The sequence below is a fragment of the Gymnoscopelus braueri genome (assembly GCF_963280865.1).
Source record: "Gymnoscopelus braueri genome assembly, chromosome: 5".
Taxonomy (NCBI): domain Eukaryota; kingdom Metazoa; phylum Chordata; class Actinopteri; order Myctophiformes; family Myctophidae; genus Gymnoscopelus; species Gymnoscopelus braueri.
This window is the reverse complement of record NC_137606.1, coordinates 50944390-50966889: the sequence shown is the minus strand read 5'-3', so window position 1 is coordinate 50966889 and position 22500 is coordinate 50944390. Positions and strand designations below refer to the sequence as shown.

The 22500-nt window shown below is 42.2% G+C and overlaps 2 protein-coding genes across 8 annotated transcripts in view; one reads left to right on the top strand and one right to left on the bottom strand.

Moving 5' to 3' along the window:
* The window catches only part of setdb2 (SET domain bifurcated histone lysine methyltransferase 2), a 24587-nt gene extending 16955 nt beyond the window's left edge, over positions 1 to 7632 (top strand). The window contains exons 8-12 of one of the 4 annotated variants that reach the window (XR_013933213.1): positions 89 to 318; positions 1001 to 1138; positions 5471 to 5559; positions 6675 to 7205; positions 7342 to 7632. Coding sequence is in view for 1 of the 4 variants with exons in the window: in XM_080428995.1 (XP_080285121.1) it covers positions 89 to 318; positions 1001 to 1138; positions 5471 to 5559; positions 6675 to 6813 (596 nt within the window). In the remaining 3 variants the exon portion in view is untranslated. Of the gene's footprint in view, positions 1 to 88; positions 319 to 1000; positions 1139 to 5470; positions 5560 to 6674 lie in introns of all 4 variants that reach the window. The other 3 variants (XR_013933214.1, XR_013933215.1, XM_080428995.1) reach the window with 3 other exon arrangements.
* Positions 7633 to 10421: 2789 nt separating this feature from the next.
* sidt2 (SID1 transmembrane family, member 2) overlaps positions 10422 to 22500 on the bottom strand; it is a 59788-nt gene continuing 47709 nt past the window's right edge. The window contains exons 20-28 of one of the 4 annotated variants that reach the window (XR_013933212.1): positions 22288 to 22396; positions 21136 to 21212; positions 20971 to 21017; positions 20119 to 20224; positions 18932 to 19042; positions 16743 to 16856; positions 11727 to 16077; positions 11598 to 11640; positions 10422 to 11450 (exon numbers count right to left, since the gene is read on the bottom strand). Coding sequence is in view for 1 of the 4 variants with exons in the window: in XM_080428991.1 (XP_080285117.1) it covers positions 16015 to 16077; positions 16743 to 16856; positions 18932 to 19042; positions 20119 to 20224; positions 20971 to 21017; positions 21136 to 21212; positions 22288 to 22396 (627 nt within the window). In the remaining 3 variants the exon portion in view is untranslated. Of the gene's footprint in view, positions 16078 to 16742; positions 16857 to 18931; positions 19043 to 20118; positions 20225 to 20970; positions 21018 to 21135; positions 21213 to 22287; positions 22397 to 22500 lie in introns of all 4 variants that reach the window. The other 3 variants (XR_013933210.1, XR_013933211.1, XM_080428991.1) reach the window with 3 other exon arrangements.

Below are 22500 nucleotides of genomic sequence, written 5' to 3'. Positions count from 1 at the left end.
CTCTCTCTCTCTCTCTCTCTCTCTCTCTCTCTCTCTCTCTCTCTCTCTCTCTCTCTCTCTCTCTCTCTCTCTCTCTCCCCCCCTCTAGGTCTAGCGTTAATGAGGGGGCGGGATCCGGACAAAGCCCCGCCTCTCAAGAAGGCGAGGCCGGAGCTCCCGTCGGACGACGAGGTGGAGGTGGTCACCGAGTGGCTGGCGCCCGCGGCGGCCACAGAGGCCAGGAGGCGGAGCGACGTGCAGGAGGCCCCGCCCACCTCGCCCCCCCTGGCCTCGCCCCCGCTCCACGTCCCTGTCATCCAGAGACCCTCAGAGACACAGGTCTTTAACCCATTAACTCATTCACTGCCAGGCTTATTTCAAGCTTGTTGATCCCTGTGCCACAGGCAGGAAAAATGAGATTTTTTTTCTCCGTTTACATTTTAACATTGAAGTGGATGGAGCATTAACTTTTTGAAAATCGTTTTCTCCTAGTTCCTTTGAGATAAAAAAATAATAAAAATACCAAAAAAACGTGGTGACGTCAAAAGACGTCATTGGCACTAATGGCACACTGAAAACGGCCGTCAAAAGACGTCATTGGCACTCAATGAGTTAAGACCTGAGGCCGATTCTACAAAGGCCTTCTAAATCAGTAGTTCTCAAACTTATAAAATTATATGTATTTGGCCGTGGACCCCCACCATCTGAAAATGTTTTGTGCCAGAGACCAGAAGAGAAGATTTATGTTAAAATAATCAAAATTATAAAAAAAATATTCAAACTCTTTTAGAGACTACTTAGTCTCCTATTGACCGATGACCCGTTCATCAAATTATTGGCTCAGGAATGCGTCAAAAACCAAAAAATAAGGATTTTTTTGTGTGAACTACTCCTTTAAAGCCTAATTTATTTAATTGTATTTTAGTTAACTGAAATGTTTTTCTAGTTTTAGTTTGTTTGATTAGTTTTAGTTAATTCATTATAATAAGCCTGTGTGTAACGCATGACGCTTTCTCTTCAGTCTCAAACGGACTGCACATCGGCTGACCAATCAGGGGAGGAGGCGGCCGTTGCTAAGGCACCGGTGAAGCCAATCAGAGCAGAGGACATGTACTTCCTGGACGCCAGAAAGGAAGGAAACGTGGGCAGGTTCATTAACGTGAGGAACCTTTTGATTAAACTTAAATGAAAGTGGACAGGGTCGCGAGGAAACTTTACGATTTACAATTGAAGCATTTAGCAGACACTCTTCACTCTTCATCGACTTAACAGTAAGCAAAGTAAACGCATACATCAAATGTAGAGAGACAGCCTAGTGCCTCAGTAAACTAGGATCACAGGTAAGCCATTAACAGTAATACAGTAAGCATGGACTCTAGCCATTAACCCATTAAGACCTGGAACTGTGTCATTTTTAGATTTGAGCTAAAAAGCATTATTTTACACTTTGGGCTATTCAAAAATAGCAGATATACAAGCTCATAGCGCGGCACCGAGTGCCGCGCTATGAACTTGTAGATCTGCTATTTTTGAAAATTCGTGAAAATGTGTGCAAATCTTTGAATATATATATATTTAAAGCGGACATTTTTAACTCAAATCTTTGCTTCTGGGGGTCCCTGGAACAAGATATTTTGATGGGGGTCCGCGGCCAAATACATATCATTTTGGGGGTCTTTGACATGAAAAAGATTGAGCACCACTGATATAGAAACATACGTTTTTCAGAAAACTGTTGAGATTTAGGAGACATGTAGAATCGGCTTCAGGTCTCAATGGGTTAACCTACGTCTTGACGTTGTCTTCTCCACTCTTGTAGCAAGCTCTTTAAGTTATTTCCAAATTACATCTATCAGACCACGACTTCCAACAAAGTACTCCATGACTACAGATGGGGAATCTTCTTGTAAGCGTTAATAAGCACAACATCCTTATCTGCAGAGATTAAAAGCCCACGCTTAATTTGCCATAAACAAAAAGTTCAAGGGACCGGGTTGTTTATCTTTGACAGACTACAGGGCTCCACCATAGAGTTAAGGGCTCCACCCCTTCCCCCAGCCCGCACACGTGTAAAGAGCAAGGTGTGGAGCGTTGTCCAGGGTGTTTTAGTGAAGGGAGAAGAGTCTAGGACGTGTGGAGCGTTGTCCAGGGTGTTTTAGTGAAGGGAGAAGAGTCTAGGACGTGTGGAGCGTTGTTCAGGGTGTTTTAGTGAAGGGAGAAGAGTCTAGGACGTGTGGAGCGTTGTTCAGGGTGTTTTAGTGAAGGGAGAAGAGTCTAGGACGTGTGGAGCGTTGTTCAGGGTGTTTTAGTGAAGGGAGAAGAGTCTAGGACGTGTGGAGCGTTGTCCAGGGTGTTTTAGTGAAGGGAGAAGAGTCTAGGACGTGTGGAGCGTTGTCCAGGGTGTTTTAGTGAAGGGAGAAGAGTCTAGGACGTGTGGAGCGTTGTTCAGGGGGTTTTAGTGAAGGGAGAAGAGTCTAGGACGTGTGGAGCGTTGTCCAGGGTGTTTTAGTGAAGGGAGAAGAGTCTAGGACGTGTGGAGCGTTGTCCAGGGTGTTTTAGTGAAGGGAGAAGAGTCTAGGACGTGTGGAGCGTTGTCCAGGGTGTTTTAGTGAAGGGAGAAGAGTCTAGGACGCGTGGAGCGTTGTCCAGGGTGTTTTAGTGAAGGGAGAGGAGTCTAGGACGCGTGGAGCGTTGTCCAGGGTGTTTTAGTGAAGGGAGAAGAGTCTAGGACGCGTGGAGCGTTGTTCAGGGTGTTTTAGTGAAGGGAGAAGAGTCTAGGACGTGTGGAGCGTTGTCCAGGGTGTTTTAGTGAAGGGAGAAGAGTCTAGGACGTGTGGAGCGTTGTCCAGGGTGTTTTAGTGAAGGGAGAAGAGTCTAGGACGTGTGGAGCGTTGTTCAGGGTGTTTTAGTGAAGGGAGAAGAGTCTAGGACGTGTGGAGCGTTGTTCAGGGTGTTTTAGTGAAGGGAGAAGAGTCTAGGACGTGTGGAGCGTTGTTCAGGGTGTTTTAGTGAAGGGAGAAGAGTCTAGGACGTGTGGAGCGTTGTTCAGGGTGTTTTAGTGAAGGGAGAAGAGTCTAGGACGTGTGGAGCAGTGGTGTGATCTAGTTTTTTTCGGAGGGTATACGATAATTATTCCCTGCGCGACATGCGCGATACGCTATCGCGAACACATCACTGATGTGGAGCGTTGTCCAGGGTGTTTTAGTGAAGGGAGAAGAGTCTAGGACGTGTGGAGCGTTGTCCAGGGTGTTTTAGTGAAGGGAGAAGAGTCTAGGACGTGTGGAGCGTTGTCCAGGGGGTTTTAGTGAAGGGAGAAGAGTCTAGGACGTGTGGAGCGTTGTCCAGGGTGTTTTAGTGAAGGGAGAAGAGTCTAGGACGTGTGGAGCGTTGTCCAGGGGGTTTTAGTGAAGGGAGAAGAGTCTAGGACGTGTGGAGCGTTGTCCAGGGTGTTTTAGTGAAGGGAGAAGAGTCTAGGACGTGTGGAGCGTTGTCCAGGGTGTTTTAGTGAAGGGAGAAGAGTCTAGGACGTGTGGAGCATTGTCCAGGGTGTTTTAGTGAAGGGAGAAGAGTCTAGGACGTGTGGAGCAGTGGTGTGATCTAGTTTTTTTCGGAGGGTATACGATAATTATTCCCTGCGCGACATGCGCGATACGCTATCGCGAACACATCACTGATGTGGAGCGTTGTCCAGGGTGTTTTAGTGAAGGGAGAAGAGTCTAGGACGTGTGGAGCGTTGTCCAGGGTGTTTTAGTGAAGGGAGAAGAGTCTAGGACGTGTGGAGCGTTGTCCAGGGTGTTTTAGTGAAGGGAGAAGAGTCTAGGACGTGTGGAGCGTTGTCCAGGGTGTTTTAGTGAAGGGAGAAGAGTCTAGGACGTGTGGAGCGTTGTCCAGGGTGTTTTAGGGAAGGGAGAAGAGTCTAGGACGTGTGGAGCGTTGTCCAGGGTGTTTTAGTGAAGGGAGAAGAGTCTAGGACGTGTGGAGCGTTGTCCAGGGTGTTTTAGTGAAGGGAGAAGAGTCTAGGACGTGTGGAGCGTTGTCCAGGGTGTTTTAGTGAAGGGAGAAGAGTCTAGGACGTGTGGAGCGTTGTCCAGGGTGTTTTAGTGAAGGGAGAAGAGTCTAGGACGTGTGGAGCGTTGTCCAGGGTGTTTTAGTGAAGGGAGAAGAGTCTAGGACATGTGGAGCGTTGTCCAGGGTGTTTTAGGGAAGGGAGAAGAGTGTCTGACGTGTGGAGGATTGTCCAGGGTGTTTAGTGAAGTATTGGACCTGGTACAGTACAGGACTGGTCGTTATCTAGTTACCAGGGGGTGGTGGTCCTGCCTGATGTGATTTCTTTTTTTCTTGACCCCCCCCCCATAAACCCCCCCCCCCTGTATATTTCATATCCACACCAACACTCGGAAGAGAAAATTAAATGAATGCTGATCCTTTCTGACGTTTATTATAGGAGAATTTAGCGCCGTAGTTCACGTCAGGGTCCATTTGGTTCCATATGTGCCCTCTTGGGGTTCCGAAAACACCCCAAACGAAAGAAAGATTGAGCAACTATGATCTATTTTCCATGACTAAATCATCATTTTAACCAAGCTGTCAAAAACAGAGTTGGTCGTGATTTTTTTTTTCTCTCTCGCACTCCCATTGTCTCTCTCCTTACCTCCTTCCCAGCCGGCAGCTTATTCAAATAGAACACAGTGTTGTGTTTGTACCAAAATGACAGCTGTGACTCACGGCTGTCATTTCGGTATAAACAGGCCCACCATAATAACAGAATGTCACTGATATTCATTTCTGAGCCATTTCTAAACTACTAAACAACCTGTCTGACTGTTCAGAGCTTGTGCGCCTATTTTATTTTTTAAATAGGCCTATTTTATTGTATTCCCCAACCCAGTCACATTTTTTATGTATATGAATAACGTGACAGGTTTTTATTTTTTCTCCATCATTCCCCCCTCCTGTTGTTTGTCCCGTGGTTCTATTGGTACGTCGACACATACACCACAAGTGGCCGGAAGCTCCATCCACTATATGGGGAAAACCCATATAATGGAAGTGGATGGAACTTCCGTATGTGTAAACGTACCTACTACGTCCAATTAAAGAGTTTGATGGGAAGTAAACAGAAGTGGGAGATACCAAGTTGAGTCACCATACAGCGTAAACTTGATATAGATAGTGGAGTAAAACACGTATGAAAAACCAAAAAATATATCATTTTTAAAATACAAAATTCAACAAATAAAAGTTGTATGACCCCCCCCTAAAGGCAAAATGAAAAAAAAACATGGCTTCCCCCAGGGCTCAAATTTTTTTTGATGACCCCCCCCCCCTCTTCTGGGCCATACCAACTTCAGGTAAATAACGACCAGTCCCTAAGTGAGTGGGAAGGGTTATAGTGTTGAAGAAACTATAACTTCTAACTTTGAATCTTCGACGTATGTGTGTGGGTGTGTGTGTCTGTGTGTCTTGTGTGTCTGTGTGTCTGTGTCTGCAGCGCAGCTGTGATCCAAACCTGTTCGTCCAGAACGTTTTCACAGACACACACGACCCGGGGTACCCTGTGATCTGCTTCTTTACCAGCAGGTAAAAGACACACACGCACAGCAATAGCGGCAGCAGGTTTGACATTTTGGGTGGGCACGCAGAAGTGAGATGATGCTTGAAAAGTTACCTCAACAAGCTGTTTATTCAAGTGTTATCGTTTAGGATTATTTGTTTTAAAGCTTTGCAAGTGTAATATTGTTTCCTTTTCAGATTTTTATTAAAAAAAAATATGTTCAGAATATTCTTCCATAAAACCCTAATGTCTCTGATGTTTCATAAAAGCAAAGAACAGCAAGAGCAAGAACATAGGTTTAGAATTATAATAGATTAACGATTCTACATATTCTGCAAATTGTTTAGGGAACAGCATTGGTGTGGAGGACTCCTTTGACACTGTTTCACAAATCTCACACACACACACACACACACACACACACACACACACACACACACACACACACACACACACACACACACACACACACACACGAGATTCGTTTTTGCTTTAATCCCTGGCCGGGCGGGTGATCGAAGCCAGCAGAGCCTTTGCCCATGTTGCCCAATCATGCACACACACGCATGCATTGCTATACTTGAGGACATGAACATTTGAGGACACGCATTTTTGGAATGCCATTCTCACCCTTGTTGACTTCGACTTAATGAACACAACGTTTATTCCTTTTAACTCTCTTTTATTCACAGTGAACAGACAGTGGTACAATAACACCCACTCCCTCCATATTTTCAACTGAACCACAGCGCTCACTGCTCATGCGTATAACCCCAGTGTGGGTAGTACAGTAAAGTGTACAATAGAGGAGCAACATAAGTTAACCCTAACCCTAACGCAGAAGTCGACACATCGTGAGCTTGTAGATAAACTATTTTTGGTGCAACAACGTTAAAAAGGCATAACTCCATCCCCAACCGCTAACTAATACCTAACCTGAATCTTTATGTCCAATTCTATTATACTTTGAGGACACTCAAGCATAGTAATACGCACACACACACATACATACATACATACACACACACACACACACACACACACACACACACACACACACACACACACACACACACACACACACACACACACACACACACACACACACACACACACTTAATATGGTGTGTTGTCTCCGCAGGGCGTTGGAGGCGGGGACAGAGCTGACCTGGAACTGTTCCTCTGACACAGGAAGTACACCTTCAGACCAGGAAGTGGCATGTCAGTGCGGGAGTGACGTTTGCCGGGGGCAGCTGTTTTCACAACAAGAAGCTGTGTAGGGTTAGCAATGTAACTTTACACGTTAACTAAACGTCGACTTTACGTTTAGCACCGTAACGTTACTACAGAATGTTGTAATGATAACGATAACATTGTAATGTTATCGCTATGGTTATCTTATCACCATAACATTACGTTAACGAAACATTAACATTGTTACGTTAACAGAACGCTAACATTTTTATGTTAACATTACTGAGTGAAAACGCTCGGAACCGCTGGCAAGGTCGGCTATAGACAATGTTTTACTCTGGCGGTTAATGAGTTAACGAAACATTAACATTATGTTAACGTTACGGTTAGTGTTGAAACGTCACACTGCTGTAATAAAGGTGCTATAAGGGATTTTAGGTTTTTTGTTAAAACAAAATGTTTTTTGTTACAACAAAATGTTTTTTGTTAAAACAAAATGTTTTTTGTTAAAACAAAATGTTTTTTGTTAAAACAAAATGTTTTGTTAAAACAAAATGTTTTGTTAAAACAAAATGTTTTTTGTTAAAACAAAATGTTTTTTGTTAAACAAAAAGTTATTCCATAATCTGAACCACTGTAGTTAAGGGCAGCATTTAACAAAGTAACACATTAGAATATTCGGATAGCTTTTTGTAACCACTCAGAGTAATGTAATGTATTGGTTTTGCAATTCAAGTAATTATTCACTAAAGGTAATCTAGAAATATTCCAATGCCGATAATCTCATAATCTAATGAGTTACCCAACAGAAGCTGTTTGACCTTATGTTAGCATTGACATGCTGAATTTTTACATATTTTTTACTATTGAAACTTTTCATCGTTGTACTTTGTAATAAAACTTTATTAAAAACAAAAACTTCTGTGTCTGCATTCATTTTGAATCGCTTTTGTATTTAGTTTGTTTTCGGGTGAGACCGTTTGTCCAGACCTCATGATTTCTATTCACACGTTGACCTCTTTATTGATAATAAACATTATGTAAAATATAATCACACAATTATCAAAAGGATAAAACGCAAGAAAGTTAGCGGCTTATTTCCATTGCGACTTATTTTCCAATTTACTCTCACATCACCATTGCTTTCCCACTGCAGGGCCTAAAACCAATCATTGAATATCTACATATTTAAGCACTGCTAGAGAGTTTAGAAAACCTTCAATTACAGATACGTTGGCAGCTGCCAGCCCAGTGCAGGCTAGTTAATTAAGCTACTTTGAATTATGTATCTATGTATTGTTCACAAAAGGTTATCATTATTATTATATAACTTTGTCTTTATTTTCCAGACAAGAACAAAACACACATTCAGAATGGACATGACAGAAAAAGGAAAAAAATAAGACAATACAGAAAAGGACAATACAGTAAAATAAATCAAATTATAAGTCATTTTTTCCATAAGACATATTTCTTCAATAATATCAAACCAATGCTCCTCTCGAGGAGGATCTGTTTTCAGCCATTTTCTTGTGATGGCTTTTTTAGCCGCCAGTGTCAAGATTTTGAACAGGTAAATGTCCTCATGTCCTATTATGTCCTCTGGTGTCAATCCGAGATATAAAATCCGGGGATCACAGGCAATTTTGTAGCCCATTACTTACTCCAAAATCCGGAGAACACTGTCCCAGAATGACTGTATTTTCTTACACAACCAGAATATATGTGAATGATTGGCGTTCAATTGACCACACTGTCTCCAACAATACTGCTGCGTTTTCAGTTGTTTACTTTAGATTTTAGGTGTAATAAAAAAGCGTATTAAATTCTTCCACCCAAATTCCCTCTATTGCTTATAGTTTGTTGAAGATTGTTGTGTCTTACAAATGGAACGCCAATCACTCTCAGACAGTTCAATATCAAATTCAGATTCCCATTTCAATTTGACATACATTGCATTTCTTCCATGTTGCTTTTGCAAGCCTCTATACAATTTAGAAACAATCCTTGAAGGTGTTCGTTTATATGCTCCCTTCAATACACCAATCACTTCATTTCCTTCCACTGAAAGTTCTTTTTTGATTTCTGTATCATAGAAATGTCTTAGCTGCAAAAATCTGAACATATCACCATTTTCCAAATCAAACTCCCTCTTAAGTTGTTCAAATGATTTGAAGTGTTGACCCTCTAGAAGTGTACACATAGCTGTTATTCCCCTGTCTCTCCATCTTTCGTACGTCTTATCTAGCTCCCCAGGTCTGAATTCTGAAGTATGGGAGGGCCAGATCAAAAGTTTACTGTCACCTGTCAGTTTACACTTTAACCACATCATGCCATATTCCCAATGTTTCGCTTATAATAGAATTATCTCCCTTAAAGGGATACTTCACTTTCACATAAAATAAACATGAAAAAAAATATTTAAAAAAAATGAAAGAAGTTATGGCAAAATAAAGGCCCCCTCACACATTAGTAGGACACTCTAATGCGTGAGGGGGCCGTGATTTTTCCATTACTTTTTTCATTTATTTTTAATATATTTTTTAAATGTTTATTTTATGTGAAAGTGAAGTATCCCTTTAAGCTCTTTTCCACTTAACCTAGCCTGGGGAGGAGCTTGACCAACACCCACCTCAATGTCCTTCCACCTGGCTACATAATTTGGGGAGCACCAGTATACGATGTACCTCAATTGTGCCGCATAGTAGTATTCTTTAATTTTAAAAAAAGTTTTACTTCTACTCCACTACATCTCAGAGGCAAATATTGTACTTTTTACTCCACTACAATTAGTGACCATGGTGCTTTAATGTTAAACACAAAGAAAACAGTATGTATGTTTTTCATTAAACGGCAAGTGAAAGAGAGGTCCAAGGTGTTTCTGGAGGGAAGAATTGGAATTGGTCCCCCAACTCAAATATCTAGCCGTTATATTGGATCCAAACCGGAATTTAAAAAAACACGTCAAGTTGACGAATACAGTCAAATTAAATCTGCAAAATGTCAAACAGATTAAGCCCTTCTCGACAACCGCAGTGCGAGGCGTTGTGTGCTTGTAGATCTGCTATTTTTGGTTTATGTTCCTCTCAGAATAGGGATTCTAGGCTTCAAGTGGTTAATATCACTCAAAGATTTGGTGGCTCCCAGTCCCCTATAGTAACTCTGAAGACCCCCTAGGGGTCCCGAACCCCTGTTGAAGGCTTAGATCTTTTGAAGGCTTTTAAAAGTCTCTGCTTTGTAAGTGTCTACTGGCTCCTCCAGTGTGTGATTTTATCCACAGAAGGGACTGCGAGGTCCATCGTAGACAGACCACTTCTGGACAGAAAGGCCTGATGGAATAGCCTCCCAGTCACTCTAAGGAAAAGCCCCACCTTGTGTACTTTTAAAACACAACAATGGTAAATGGTAAACGGTAAAACATGTGTCAAAATAGGTTTTGATTTTCTATTGGCTAGGTATTAAGACTATACAGTGGGTATTTAGGTTGTTAGTTAAGCTTAAATTAGGTACCGTTTTTTTTATTTGCAGTTGTTTTTCTCTATTCTATTTGTCACTATTGATGAAAAGAAGCTCCCAGCTAAATCCGGCATATTCTTACTATACATGAGATCATGTGTATTGATTGAAATGTTCATTAATATGCACTGTCCCTGAAATAAATACATACAATAAGTAAGTAAAGACAACGAGTGTATCAGAAAAGAAACCCTTTATTCAGTAACCAAGCCTTTACATTACTCTCAACATTTAAATAATTGTATTTTTTCTTCTTTCTTTTATGATACAGTGCAAAAAAGATGTTGTCAGTTAGACAAGGGTGGTTAGGACACAGGAAATACAATCATAGCCATCCTCCTAGGAGGCTGGGCAGCTGGGAGGTTCTGACCAATCAGAGTACAGTATCAGATTCCTTTTATTTTTTAAGATTAGAACATTCAAGGCCACCGACAATCTGAACATTTAGAGCACACACACACACACACACACACACACACACACACACACACACACACACACACACACACACACACACACACACACACACACACACACACACACACACACACACACACACACAGCGTATAAACTTACAGCATATAGTACAAACAACAGCAACATTTCAAAATGCATTGTTGACATTAATGCCGGCAGTATAAAATAAGTTAATTCCCAACAACGATCTTGTCTCGGTGTTTAAGCGTTATTATCGGTATACGTCGTCGTTATCTTTGTCGTCATCGTTAATACGTAAACATCGATTACAACAGTTACAGCAATGGTGGCAACCTCACCGTTTCTCAATATTGGGTTCGGGGACCGCCGGGGGGTCCAAATGGACCCTTACGGATCAGTAACTCGGAGTGTGTGCACTCTGAGATGGACCCTTACAAGTTCATTTGTTTCCATTTGCGCACACTCTTCGCGCACAGTTAAATAAGAAAAGAGGATTTTACAAAATTTTGGGGTTCCAGTTTAGTTTAATTCAGTCATTCTCAACCTTTTTTTCATTTCAAAGACCCCCAGTTTGATATGCATTTAGACCACGGACCCCCATTTTGGCTTTTTAACTCTGTAACCCCCCAATCTACACTTGTAAAATCCTCAGTGTTCATTTAACTTTGAGTGTACTAATCAAACCAAATGTACTCGAGAGTTACAGACCTGTAAAGGGTCCATTTGGTTCCATGTGTACACTCTCAAGAGTTACAGACCTGTTACAGACCTGATCCATTTGGTTCCATTTGTACACTCAGAGTTACAGACCTGTAAGGGTCCATTTGGTTCCATTTGTACACTCTCAGAGTTAGACCTGTAAGGGTCCATTTGGTTCCATTTGTACACTCTCAAGAGTTACAGACCTGTTACAGACCTGATCCATTTGGTTCCATTTGTACACTCCCAGAGTTACAGACCTGTAAGGGTCCATTTGGTTCCATTTGTACACTCCCAGAGTTACAGGCCTGTAAGGGTCCATTTGTACACTCTCATAGTTACAGACCTGTAAAAGGGCCCATTTGGACCCCTGGGGGGCCCCCGGACCCTACGTTGAGAAACAGTGGTCCACCTTTTAAATCTTGATTGGCACGTCAAGTGTCCATAATGGGGGGTGGGGCTCAAGTATCTTTCCCTCGCTCGTTGATTGGCTGTGAAAGGCTGAGACGCGACTTCGCGGCCGCTGTGCCACGGCCGGCCAATGAGGGCTGGCCGTGCACACGTCGTTCTTTTTTTGGAGGGGTGGAACCGTTTGGCTTGTTGTTGGCCAGCAGGTGGAGCCAGAGAGACAGATCATCAGCAATAAGGCAGAAGAGGAAGGACGGACCCGCTCACACATTGGCTTGGAGACGCGACCCACACGGGTATACGCTTCCTCCTTCACGTCCTGTTGGGAGGAAAGGGGGCGGGAGCGTCCCGTTGAAGAATGTGGAAGTGTTCAGGGTTCAACATGACTTAAAGGGACATGAAAACCCCCAGGATGATGTTGTAGTTCGTTTTCTAGTTCACGTTAAAAACTACAAACATGGCAGACGTCGGCTTCCAGATACAAGGGCCAATGAGCAAGCATGATGGACAGTACTGACACACCTACAATCTAACACACCCGTTAATCATTTGATAAGCTGCAGCTGTGTTGCTTACATCAGTGGTTCTTTTTTTTTGGGTGGGGGGGGGGGTCCCCAGATGACAGTGAAGTGACTTAAAAATACAATTACAGCATCAAAAGTAATCAACAAACTACAGTATAAGAACTGGTCAAACATTGGCCAAATAGTCAAATAATATAAGAAAGAGGCAAAACATTTGAAAATAGCTGATCTACAAGCTCTTGTAGAACTGCTATTTTCACAATATTTATCTGGGGGGTCCCCAGTTCAAATATGATTATTTGGGGGGGGGGGGGGGGTCACGGCCTGAAAAGGTTTCAGGCTTACATCACTGTGTACTTAGCCTGGTAAACCCTCCCTCCGGAAATCTCATTTCCATTTGATTTCAGGAGTGAGTCTGGCCTGATCCGCCTTTCTGTAATATTGGCTGTGCTGGAGTTGGGCGGGAGTAATACCGTTGACTGACAACCCCTTCAGCCAATGATAATTTTTCCCCTTCAGCCAATCAGCAGTTCACCAGTCTAATGTGACGCAACGAGACTTTTGAGACGATCCATGCCCAAAATGGGTTGCCTTATTCGGATACATGGGTGTCACTGCCCGCCCCTACCGGTTCTCTACATTTTTATTTTTAAATAGGCTTTGTCATGATTAATTGACCACATATATGAAGTTAAACAACTAAATTCTATCCAAACGATATCTTATAAGTAAATTCCGTGCCTCAAAATAGAAGTTAGAGAGCTTTTTGAAGTAAAAAAATTGCGGAGAAAATAGCGCACAAGAAAAAGATGGCTGCCGTTCGTGTTTTGGGCTCACTCGAACTCGCCACCTGATTGGCCAACGTAAGCTGTCAATCACAGAACAATGAGCGACGACGCTGATAGGCGCGGCCGTTTGGCATACACAGCCAATATTGCAGAGAGGCGGTTCATGCCAGACTCACTCCAGGAATCAAATAGAAATGAGATTTCCGGAGGGAGGGTTTACCAGGCTACTGTGTACTGTTAGTACAGTGATTATGCAGCCTGCTATGTTTTTACCCTGCTGTAGTTTTTTTTAACCTGAAGTGTGGAAAACAAACTACAAAATCAGCCTGTTGGTTGCATGGCCCTTTAACTTTGACCGGGCACCAACCTATACACGAATCCACGGAGCGCTGCCCTGCGCGCAGCCATTGCTGCGGTGTCAACGCTCCGCGGACGCGACACCGCAGCAATGGCCGCCTACAGGCAGCGCGTCTGTGGATTCGTCTATAGAGCTCCACAGTGACCCGCCCACTTTCAGGACAACATCGTTTTTTCCCCTGGAAGAGAATCTCCCATTCATTTACTCTGCGGACGTTTCAGAAAATACTTTTATTAAAGGGATCCCGGGCTAATGAGCCAGACATGCCTTAATACATTATAATTGTCCTCGATAACAAACATTTAAAATTAAAAACACAATATTTTATTTAGTTTAGAAACAGTTCATCTTTTACTCAAGGGGAACAATGCCGTCGTAAGTTGATGATGTCATTTGTCCCTGTGTGGTCCGACTCTATGGAATGTTATTAGCATGTCTTAATAAAAAACAACGTAGTTCTTCCTACGGGTAATATGAACATCAAAACAATATTTAAAATACTTTTTTATTAGCACATGCATTCCATACATTCCATAGGGCTGGACCACACACATGAACAAATGACATCATCAACTTGCGACAGGCATTGTCCCCCTTGAGAAAAAGATGATCTATTTCTGAAATAAATAAAATATTGAAGGTGTTTTAAATTTTAAATTTGAGTTAAATTAAAAATATTTTATATATTTAGGGCAATTATAATATAAGGCACATTTGGCTTATTAGCCAGGGATCCTTTTAAGAGTTTAAGCAAGCAAACCTCTTGGTGAATCATGACCATAAAACATTAGATTATGTTCACCAAAATGATTGGAAAACACGAGAAAAAAGGCAAAGGTCTGCGTACATATTTTAAGAATGAAGGAACTACTTCTCCCACAAGCCATTGCGAACACCTTTCCCATGCTTGCAGCCAAAACGATCGTTTGGCTTAGCTCCTTTTAAACTTTAACCGTTGTCTTTATTATGGTCTTTACTGTATATTGTTAATAGTGTTAAAATTCTAAATATTATAGTTGATTGGTAGTGATTTTCGATTATGTTTTTCATGATTGTGGGAGACGTTGCTGGTTTGCGGGGTAGTGAAGTATTTCTTCTGTGACATTGCAAATTAAACATGTTTTTCTTAACCCATTAAGGCCAAAACGTATGTTGCTATAATATCAGTGGTGCTCAAACTGTCAAGGACCTCCAAAATGATATGTATTTGGCCGCCGACCTCCATCTCAAAATATTTTGTAATCCCCAGAAGCAAAAGATTTGAGTTAAAAATGAGATTTGCACCCATTTTCACGATTTTTCAAAAATGGCAGATCTACAAGCTCGCAGTGAGCTGTGAGCTTGTATATCTGCTATTTTTGAATAGCCAAAAGTATGAAATAACGGTTAAAGTGGTTGAAATCTAAAACGACACGGATGCGTTCCAGTTCTGAATGGGTTAAAACTATTCTATAGGAACACATTTGAACAACCAGGAGTGGTAAGTCTACGTTATACAATTCTCTATTCACCTTATTCCTGGCCACGCCCAGGAAGTAGGTAAGAAGGTAGGGGAGGTGGGGGGGCCCCATATCAAGGGGTTTCCTTTTTACCAGTGTTGCCATGTCTGCTTATAATAAGTGACTTTGGGCTTGATTCTTAAGTGTAATTGCTTATTTTGGCTTGCTTCCTAATGTCTTTAAACCAGTGGTTCCCACATTTCTTTTCACGTCAAGGACCCCCTGATTAATATGTATTTGTCCACAAACCCCCATCTGAAAATATTTTGTGCCAGGGACCCCATACAAGATTTTTGTTGTTAAAATGTTTCAAAGATATTACAAAAAATCTCACTTTTCCCCCCCGATATTTTTTGAAAATAGCAGATCTACAAGCTCACAACATGTCGTGATGTGACGCGTTGTTAGCTTGTAGATCTGCTATTCTCAAATAGCTGATGTAAAGTGGTCAAATCTTTAACTTTTTTGGGGGCTTGTTTTCATAGACCTGGCCGCTTGTTTCTCTTGCAACATCTGGCAAGTTTGGCAACACACTGATTACCTGCATTACATCTGTAGTCTACTAGGGAGGAAGTGAACAGATATCGAATGAAGCAGCAGAAAAGGGCAATGGCGCCGCCCGGAGAAGGGCCAAGAATAAGGTGAATGGAGAAATAAAAATAAAAATAAACGTGAACGAGGGACGTTGACGAGTGGAAACAGACTGTAAAGCTCTATAGGAACTAGAAGCGCCCACGGCTTGACCGCACTCGGCAGCCATTTTGTCTTTGTAGTTTTCTTTCAGGGAGTCAACACTCCCAACGCAAGTCAAACAAACTACAACAACAGCAGCAGGAAACCGGCACTCCCCCTGCTGCCAGCCACATTGCTGCAAGGTATCATGGGAAATGGAGTCTTGAGGCTTGTTGCGTTGCAGATGCATTCAATGCAACCGATCTCTGTGTGAGTGAGCGTGGCCCTCGAGCTGTGCTTCTTTGTAAGCGGATCAGGTATAGATCTTAGAACGCGTAGATCTTGTGGATCTAGAAAAGACGTGGCTCTGGTCTCTCTGGTGGATCTAGAAAGCGTAGATCTTGTCTCTCTGGACGGCGTCCAGGTCATCGTCCATGTGCAAGAGGACCTGATGGGGAGACGGAGACACAGGAAGTGTCATTTCTTTTTTTACTCGAGTAAAAAGTATCAATAAAACCACAATCTGGAAATACTCTGTTACAAGTAAAAAAGTCTGGTATTCAAAATGTACTTGAGTAAAAGCACAAAAGTATTGGCATCAAAATGTACTTGAAAGTATCAGAAGTGAAATGCAAAATATATATCCGGGCTGATATTAATCTAAATCTGCAAAGTAACTTGTGACTGCAGCTGTCAAATAATTGAAAATTGGAAACACTGAGGAAAGTAGAAAGTTCCTCAAAATTGTACTTCAGTACAGTACGGTACTTGAGTAAATGTAACTAGTTACTTTCCACCACTGGGAAGTGCTTTCATTCACCGTAACGGAATGCGACAAAAACAATTCTCCTTGTATTCAAGGCTTCACGGGTTGAGTGATTGTTTGAAAAAAAAAAAAATTTTGTCGGGTCGAGTACCCCTTTAAGTACACACACACACACACACACACACACACACACACACACACACACACACACACACACACACACACACACACACACACACACACACACACACACACACACACACACACACACACACACACACACACACACACACACACACACACACACACACACACACACACACACACACACACACACACACACGTACCAGGAAGGATCCGAACATGGCGATAGAAGACAGGAAGTGCCAGATATCGTGGTCGTCGAAGAAGTCCAGCAGGATGCAGTCTCTGTTGTGTTCACGAGACTCTGCCGGAGTTTTCTAAACACATGGAAAGGAATAATCAAAGGATAGCAGCACTATTAAAGGAGAATTCCGGACTACCTTTTTCTTACCTTATATGATATTATATCCTAGGACGAGTGGTACGGTAGAAAAAAATCATAACTCCATACCGACGGTCCATGCGCTAGATCGCGTAGTTGAATCGTTTTAGTTTTTTTGACAAGTCTCGCAAGACGAGATTTCACCCGTGATTTCATCCAAGTCAGTTTGTAAACACTACGGCGGCCCATTTGGGACAAAAACACTGTGGCGAGGTTTCTGTCAATATGAACGTCAGATATATAAAAAAAATGTTGTCCACTGACATTTTTCTACTGTACCACTTGTCCTAGGACCTAGGATATAACAATATCATATACAAAGGTAAGAAAAAGGTAGGCATTCTCCCTTAAACACTTTGTTAACTGGTCCTAATGCTTTTAACCCATTGACTGCCAATCGCGTAGATCTACGAGAACCTATTTAAAGCCGCCACGTGCCAGTCGCGTAGATCTACGTGAACTTATATATATATATATATATATATATATATATATATATATATATATTTATTTTTACCCAAAGACCAAGGAGATATGATTTTTCGAAGATCTAGACTCCTATCCACTTCCTTGTTAACTTAAAAATTCTGTATCTCGGCTCCTGAGTACTTTTTTTTTTTCAATGAAAAATCTCTGGCAGTGGGCAAACGCGGCCAGAAATAATTTTGGCAGTCAATGGGTTAAAGGTGCCGTCTGTGTGCAGTTTTTACTTCTAGGTTATAAACAGGGGTGCACATAATGTCTTTGGTCTAGTTCTCAGGGGAGCTGAGAACTCTTAACTCGAACACTAATTTAAAAGCATTTCATCCGTCAAGAAAACCACAATCCATCAGACAGCAGACTGTGCGTGTAGGACTACAGTATCGTGCTACCGTATTTGCTGTGCATATCCAGGAGTCGCTGGTGTAAGACAAAATAAATACTGCAACGTTACTTTCAGCCAGCATGACATAAGGAACCACTGACTCACCTAATAATAATAATAATAATAATAATAATAATATAATACACTTTATTTGTATAGCAAAAGCGGCAGTGAATCAGGCAAAACAGTGAGGACATGAATAACAACAAAGAGATTTAAAAATCAACTAAAAGCAAGAGTGAAGAAATGGGTCTTGAGCTGTGCTCTAAAGCGATCCACAGAGGCTGCCTGTCTTAGGTGTGATGGGAGTTTATTCCACGCTGTCGGCCCGTAGAAGCAGAATGCTGCTTTACCGTCAGCACTAGAAGACCTGAGGGGGCGGTTTGGAACACATCTAGGCAGGCAGTCATATAGAGGTACTGTAGGAAGGTGCAAGACCATTTAGAGCTTTATTAAACGAGTAAAATAATTTTTAAATCAAAAAATAGAACTGGAGTAATACGTTCTCTCGGCTTAGTTTTAGTTAAAACTCTGGCTGCCACATTTTGAACAAGTTGTAGTCTGTCAGTTGTTTTCTTTGGGAGGCCAGAGAAAAGTGCATTGCAGTAATCAAGCCGAGAGAAAACAAAAGCGTGGATCAGCGTTTAGCATCGTCCAACGACAGATAGGCTCTAATCCGCGCAATATTTCTAAGATGAAAGATGGCAATCTTGGTAACATGATTAATGTGTGTATTAAAATTCAATTCAGAATGGATTAAACTTTGGTGCGGACGGTTCAAATAGAACGCACCAACATTTTGTGCCTTCTTATTTACTTTCGACCAGCTGGCTTGGTTTAAACCGGAATTTCATCTAAAAAAAGGGGCGGATTTCAAAATAGGATCCACACAATATGATTGCATTTATTGGTGCCTCTAAGCAAGAAAGAGCCTCTTTTCGTTTGTCCTGTTGGACACGAATGTCCACCAGTAATGTGCACCCCTGGTTGTAAACATCTATTTATGTGCGTATGTTGTGTGTGTGTGTGTGTGTGTGTGTGTGTGTGTGTGTGTGTGTGTGTGTGTGTGTGTGTGTGTGTGTGTGTGTGTGTGTGTGTGTGTGTGTGTGTGTGTGTGTGTGTGTGTGTGTGTGTGTGATACTGACCTGCCAGGTGCTGAGGCCCTGGAAGAAGAACCAGAGGGCGAGTCCCCAAACCGCCGCCGTGAACAGAATGAGCACCAACGCTAAACACTGGATACGCTCCCCACTCCGCAGCTACACACACACGAACACACACACACACAGTGTCATCATATCGGTATCGGCAAGATCGGCCATAACCCATTAAGACCGGGAACGCGTCTGTGTCATTTTAATATTTATTTGGCTATTCAAAAATAGCAGATCTACAAGCTCATAGCGCGGCACCGAGTGCCGCGCTATGAGCTTGTAGATCTGCTATTTATGAAAAAGCGTTAACATTCGTGCAAATCTTTGAATATATATTCTACAAACAGTTTAAAAAAATAATTATGTTGCTATATCAGTGGTGCTCCAACTTTTCCATGTCAAGGACCCCCAAAATGATGTATTTGGCCGCGGACCCCCATCTCAAAATATGTTGTTCCAGGGACCCCCCCCAGAAGCACAGATCGGTGTAAAAATGTTCGCTTCAATATATATTCAAAGATTTGCAAAAAAAAAATCAAGATTAAAAAAAATTGCAGATCTACAAGCTCATAGCGCGGCACTCGGTGCCGTGCTATGAGCTTGTAGATCTGCAATTTTTGAATAGCCAAAGACATCTAAAAATTACACACAGATGCGTTCCCGGTCTTAACGGGTTAAAATTGAAATATCGGTATGGAACCGTTTTAGCCGATATTTTATTTTATAATATTTATGTTTGAATGTGAAGCTGAAAAAAGTGTTTTTTTGTGACGATAAAGGCTGCAGATTCAATCAGAGTTTTCTGGAGAATCTTTCAAAAGGGTCAACAAGTTGGAAAAATGTGAAGTAAAAATACTGTATTTACATTGTTTGAACTAATATGCGCAGGTCTAATAAATAGTTATTTTCACTTTTTTTTTTGAAGTGTGCATCTGCAGCCAGAATCACAGTTACCAGGTGTAAGATAAACCCTACTCGAAACTTGGATTGTAAATCGGTCGATTTTGGCCATGATGCAATTAATTGGTGATTAACTAAATATCGGCTAAAATGTCAATACCGTGCATTCCTAATTTCTCTACGACTAGAAGATCTAGCGTTTAAAAATGCTCTGTATATAGAATTGAGAAATTCAACACACACATACACACACACACACACACACACACACACACACCTACCTTCATGATGATGTAGAAGGCAAAGTACAGCAGCAGGTTACAGATGGCGATGGCCAACAGGTAGGAGGCAAAGTCACTGGGTCTCTCTATCAGACCATAGGCACACCTGGAGAGAGAGAGAGAGAGAGAGAGAGAGAGAGAGAGAGAGAGAGAGAGAGAGAGAGAAGAGAGAAGAGAGAAGAGAGAAGAGAGAAAGAGAGAAAGAGAGAAAGAGAGAAAGAGAGAGAGAGAGAGAGAGAGAGAGAGAGAGAGAGAGAGAGAGAGAGAGACAGAGAGAGACAGAGAGAGAGAGAGAGAGAGAGAGAGAGATGGGAGGGGATGAGAGGAGGAGGAGAAGATAGGATAGGAGAGGGAAGGACAGGAGAGATGAGGAGAGATAATGGGCGTTCAACTAAGTATCTCTCTGAACTTCTAGAGGTGTATACTCCCCCAAGGTCACTGCGGTCTGCGGGCCAGTTGAAACTTGAGGTTCCTAAGTCAAGTTTAAAGACCAGAGGCGACCGAGCCTTTTCAGTCGCAGCCCCCATATTATGGGGGCTGCGACTGAAATAAAGGTTTCAATCAAAGGCTGATTTGTACATCGTCGCACAACACTGTCGCTCGGCGGAAACAGCCGATCTACAAGCTCACGAAGCTTCGCGTCACAATGCTTCGTGACGCATTGGCTGTTTTCGGGCCATTGACCATATTCACACGGTGGCCATTTTGGAGTTTTACATTGAAAGTGCCACCCCGTTGCCGTGGCAACCGGGGTGACACTTCATTAACTTAATAATAGCAGTATGGCCGCCATGTGAATATGGTCTATTAAGCAACACACTGCAGAAAATAACAGCAGCGAGAAGAACTTACAGAGACCAGTTCACTATGTTCCCCATCACCAGCAGCACCGCACGGTCCTAACACACACACACACACACGAGGGAGAGAGGACCAGGTTATGTAAGGCAGTGATGGTTTTTGTACACTAGTATATAAATATGAATTGACATATAGTGCTGGTAGTACAGTACTCACAATGTACATGGGTCCACTGCATTGTCTGATGCAATCTGTGTACATGACATACACTATCCTGCGCATGATTCCAGAATCTGGTGCACGCACGCACGCACGCACGCGCACACAGGCACACACACACACACACACACACACACACACACACGCACACACACACACACAAAAGAGGTGTGTTACTGGAATTACAAACTAAAAACAAAAACATTGTAATGATAAAATATCAACATTTTCATGTGGGCCCTGATCCAGAAAGCAGTAGTAGTATCAAGGACCCCCGCGACCAGCCATTTTTTCCCCCCTATACTACCGGACCCCTGTGCGTGCAATGAGCCGATCTCCGTGAGGACGGAGGTCACAGAGAATATTCCATGATTTTTCAACGGTAGAGTAAAATCGCTGCTTTCGCTGGCAAGGGGACGGTAGACGGATGAATGAATGAATTCACTCCTGGCAGTGAATGAGTTAAAAAGCTAAAGGTAGGCCATAGAAATTGATTTGATGACTGAAGCAATGTAAGACCCATCATTAATAATAACCATTCATTACTTAACCCATTAAGACCTGGAACTGTGTCATTTTTAGATTTGAGCTAAAAAGCATTATTTTACACTTTAGGCTATTCAAAAATAGCAGATATACAAGCTCATAGCGCGGCACCGAGTGCCGCGCTACGAGCTTGTAGATCTGCTATTTTTGAAAAATCGTGAAAATGTGTGCAAATCTTTGAATATATATATTTTTTAAGCGAACCGTTTTTTAACTCAAATCTTTGCTTCTGGTGGGTCCCTGGAACAAAATATTTTGATGGGGGTCCGCGGCCAAATACATATCATTTTGGGGGTCCTTGACATGAAAAAGATTGAACACCACTGATATAGAAACATACGTTTTTCAGAATACTGTTGAGATTTAGGAGACATGTAGAATCGGTGTCAGGTCTCAATGGGTTAATAATAACCATTCCTTACTTAAAAGTGAATATCTCTGTATGATTGCATGCACTGACCACACCCCCCGAGCAGAGGGTTTGGGGGTACTCCCCCATAAACTCCAGCAGCCCATGTAGTAACAGCTGTGTCGTATATTTATGGATATATGTTGTATTGTACTGTATTGTATTGTAGTGTATAGTATTATATAGTGACTCACCCAGCCTCCAGCGGCCCATGTAGTACAGCTGGATGCTGAGCAGGATGCTGGCCAGGATGTGGATGACTGAGAACACGATCCAGAACACAGTGTTGCCTCTGCCAAACACCTGCATGTGAACATGAATCGTCAGAACAACGCATCCATTGTGTGTTCACAATGGATGCGAAGATATTTGGCCGAGCGGCGCGGTTACACGACTCGTCATAACGT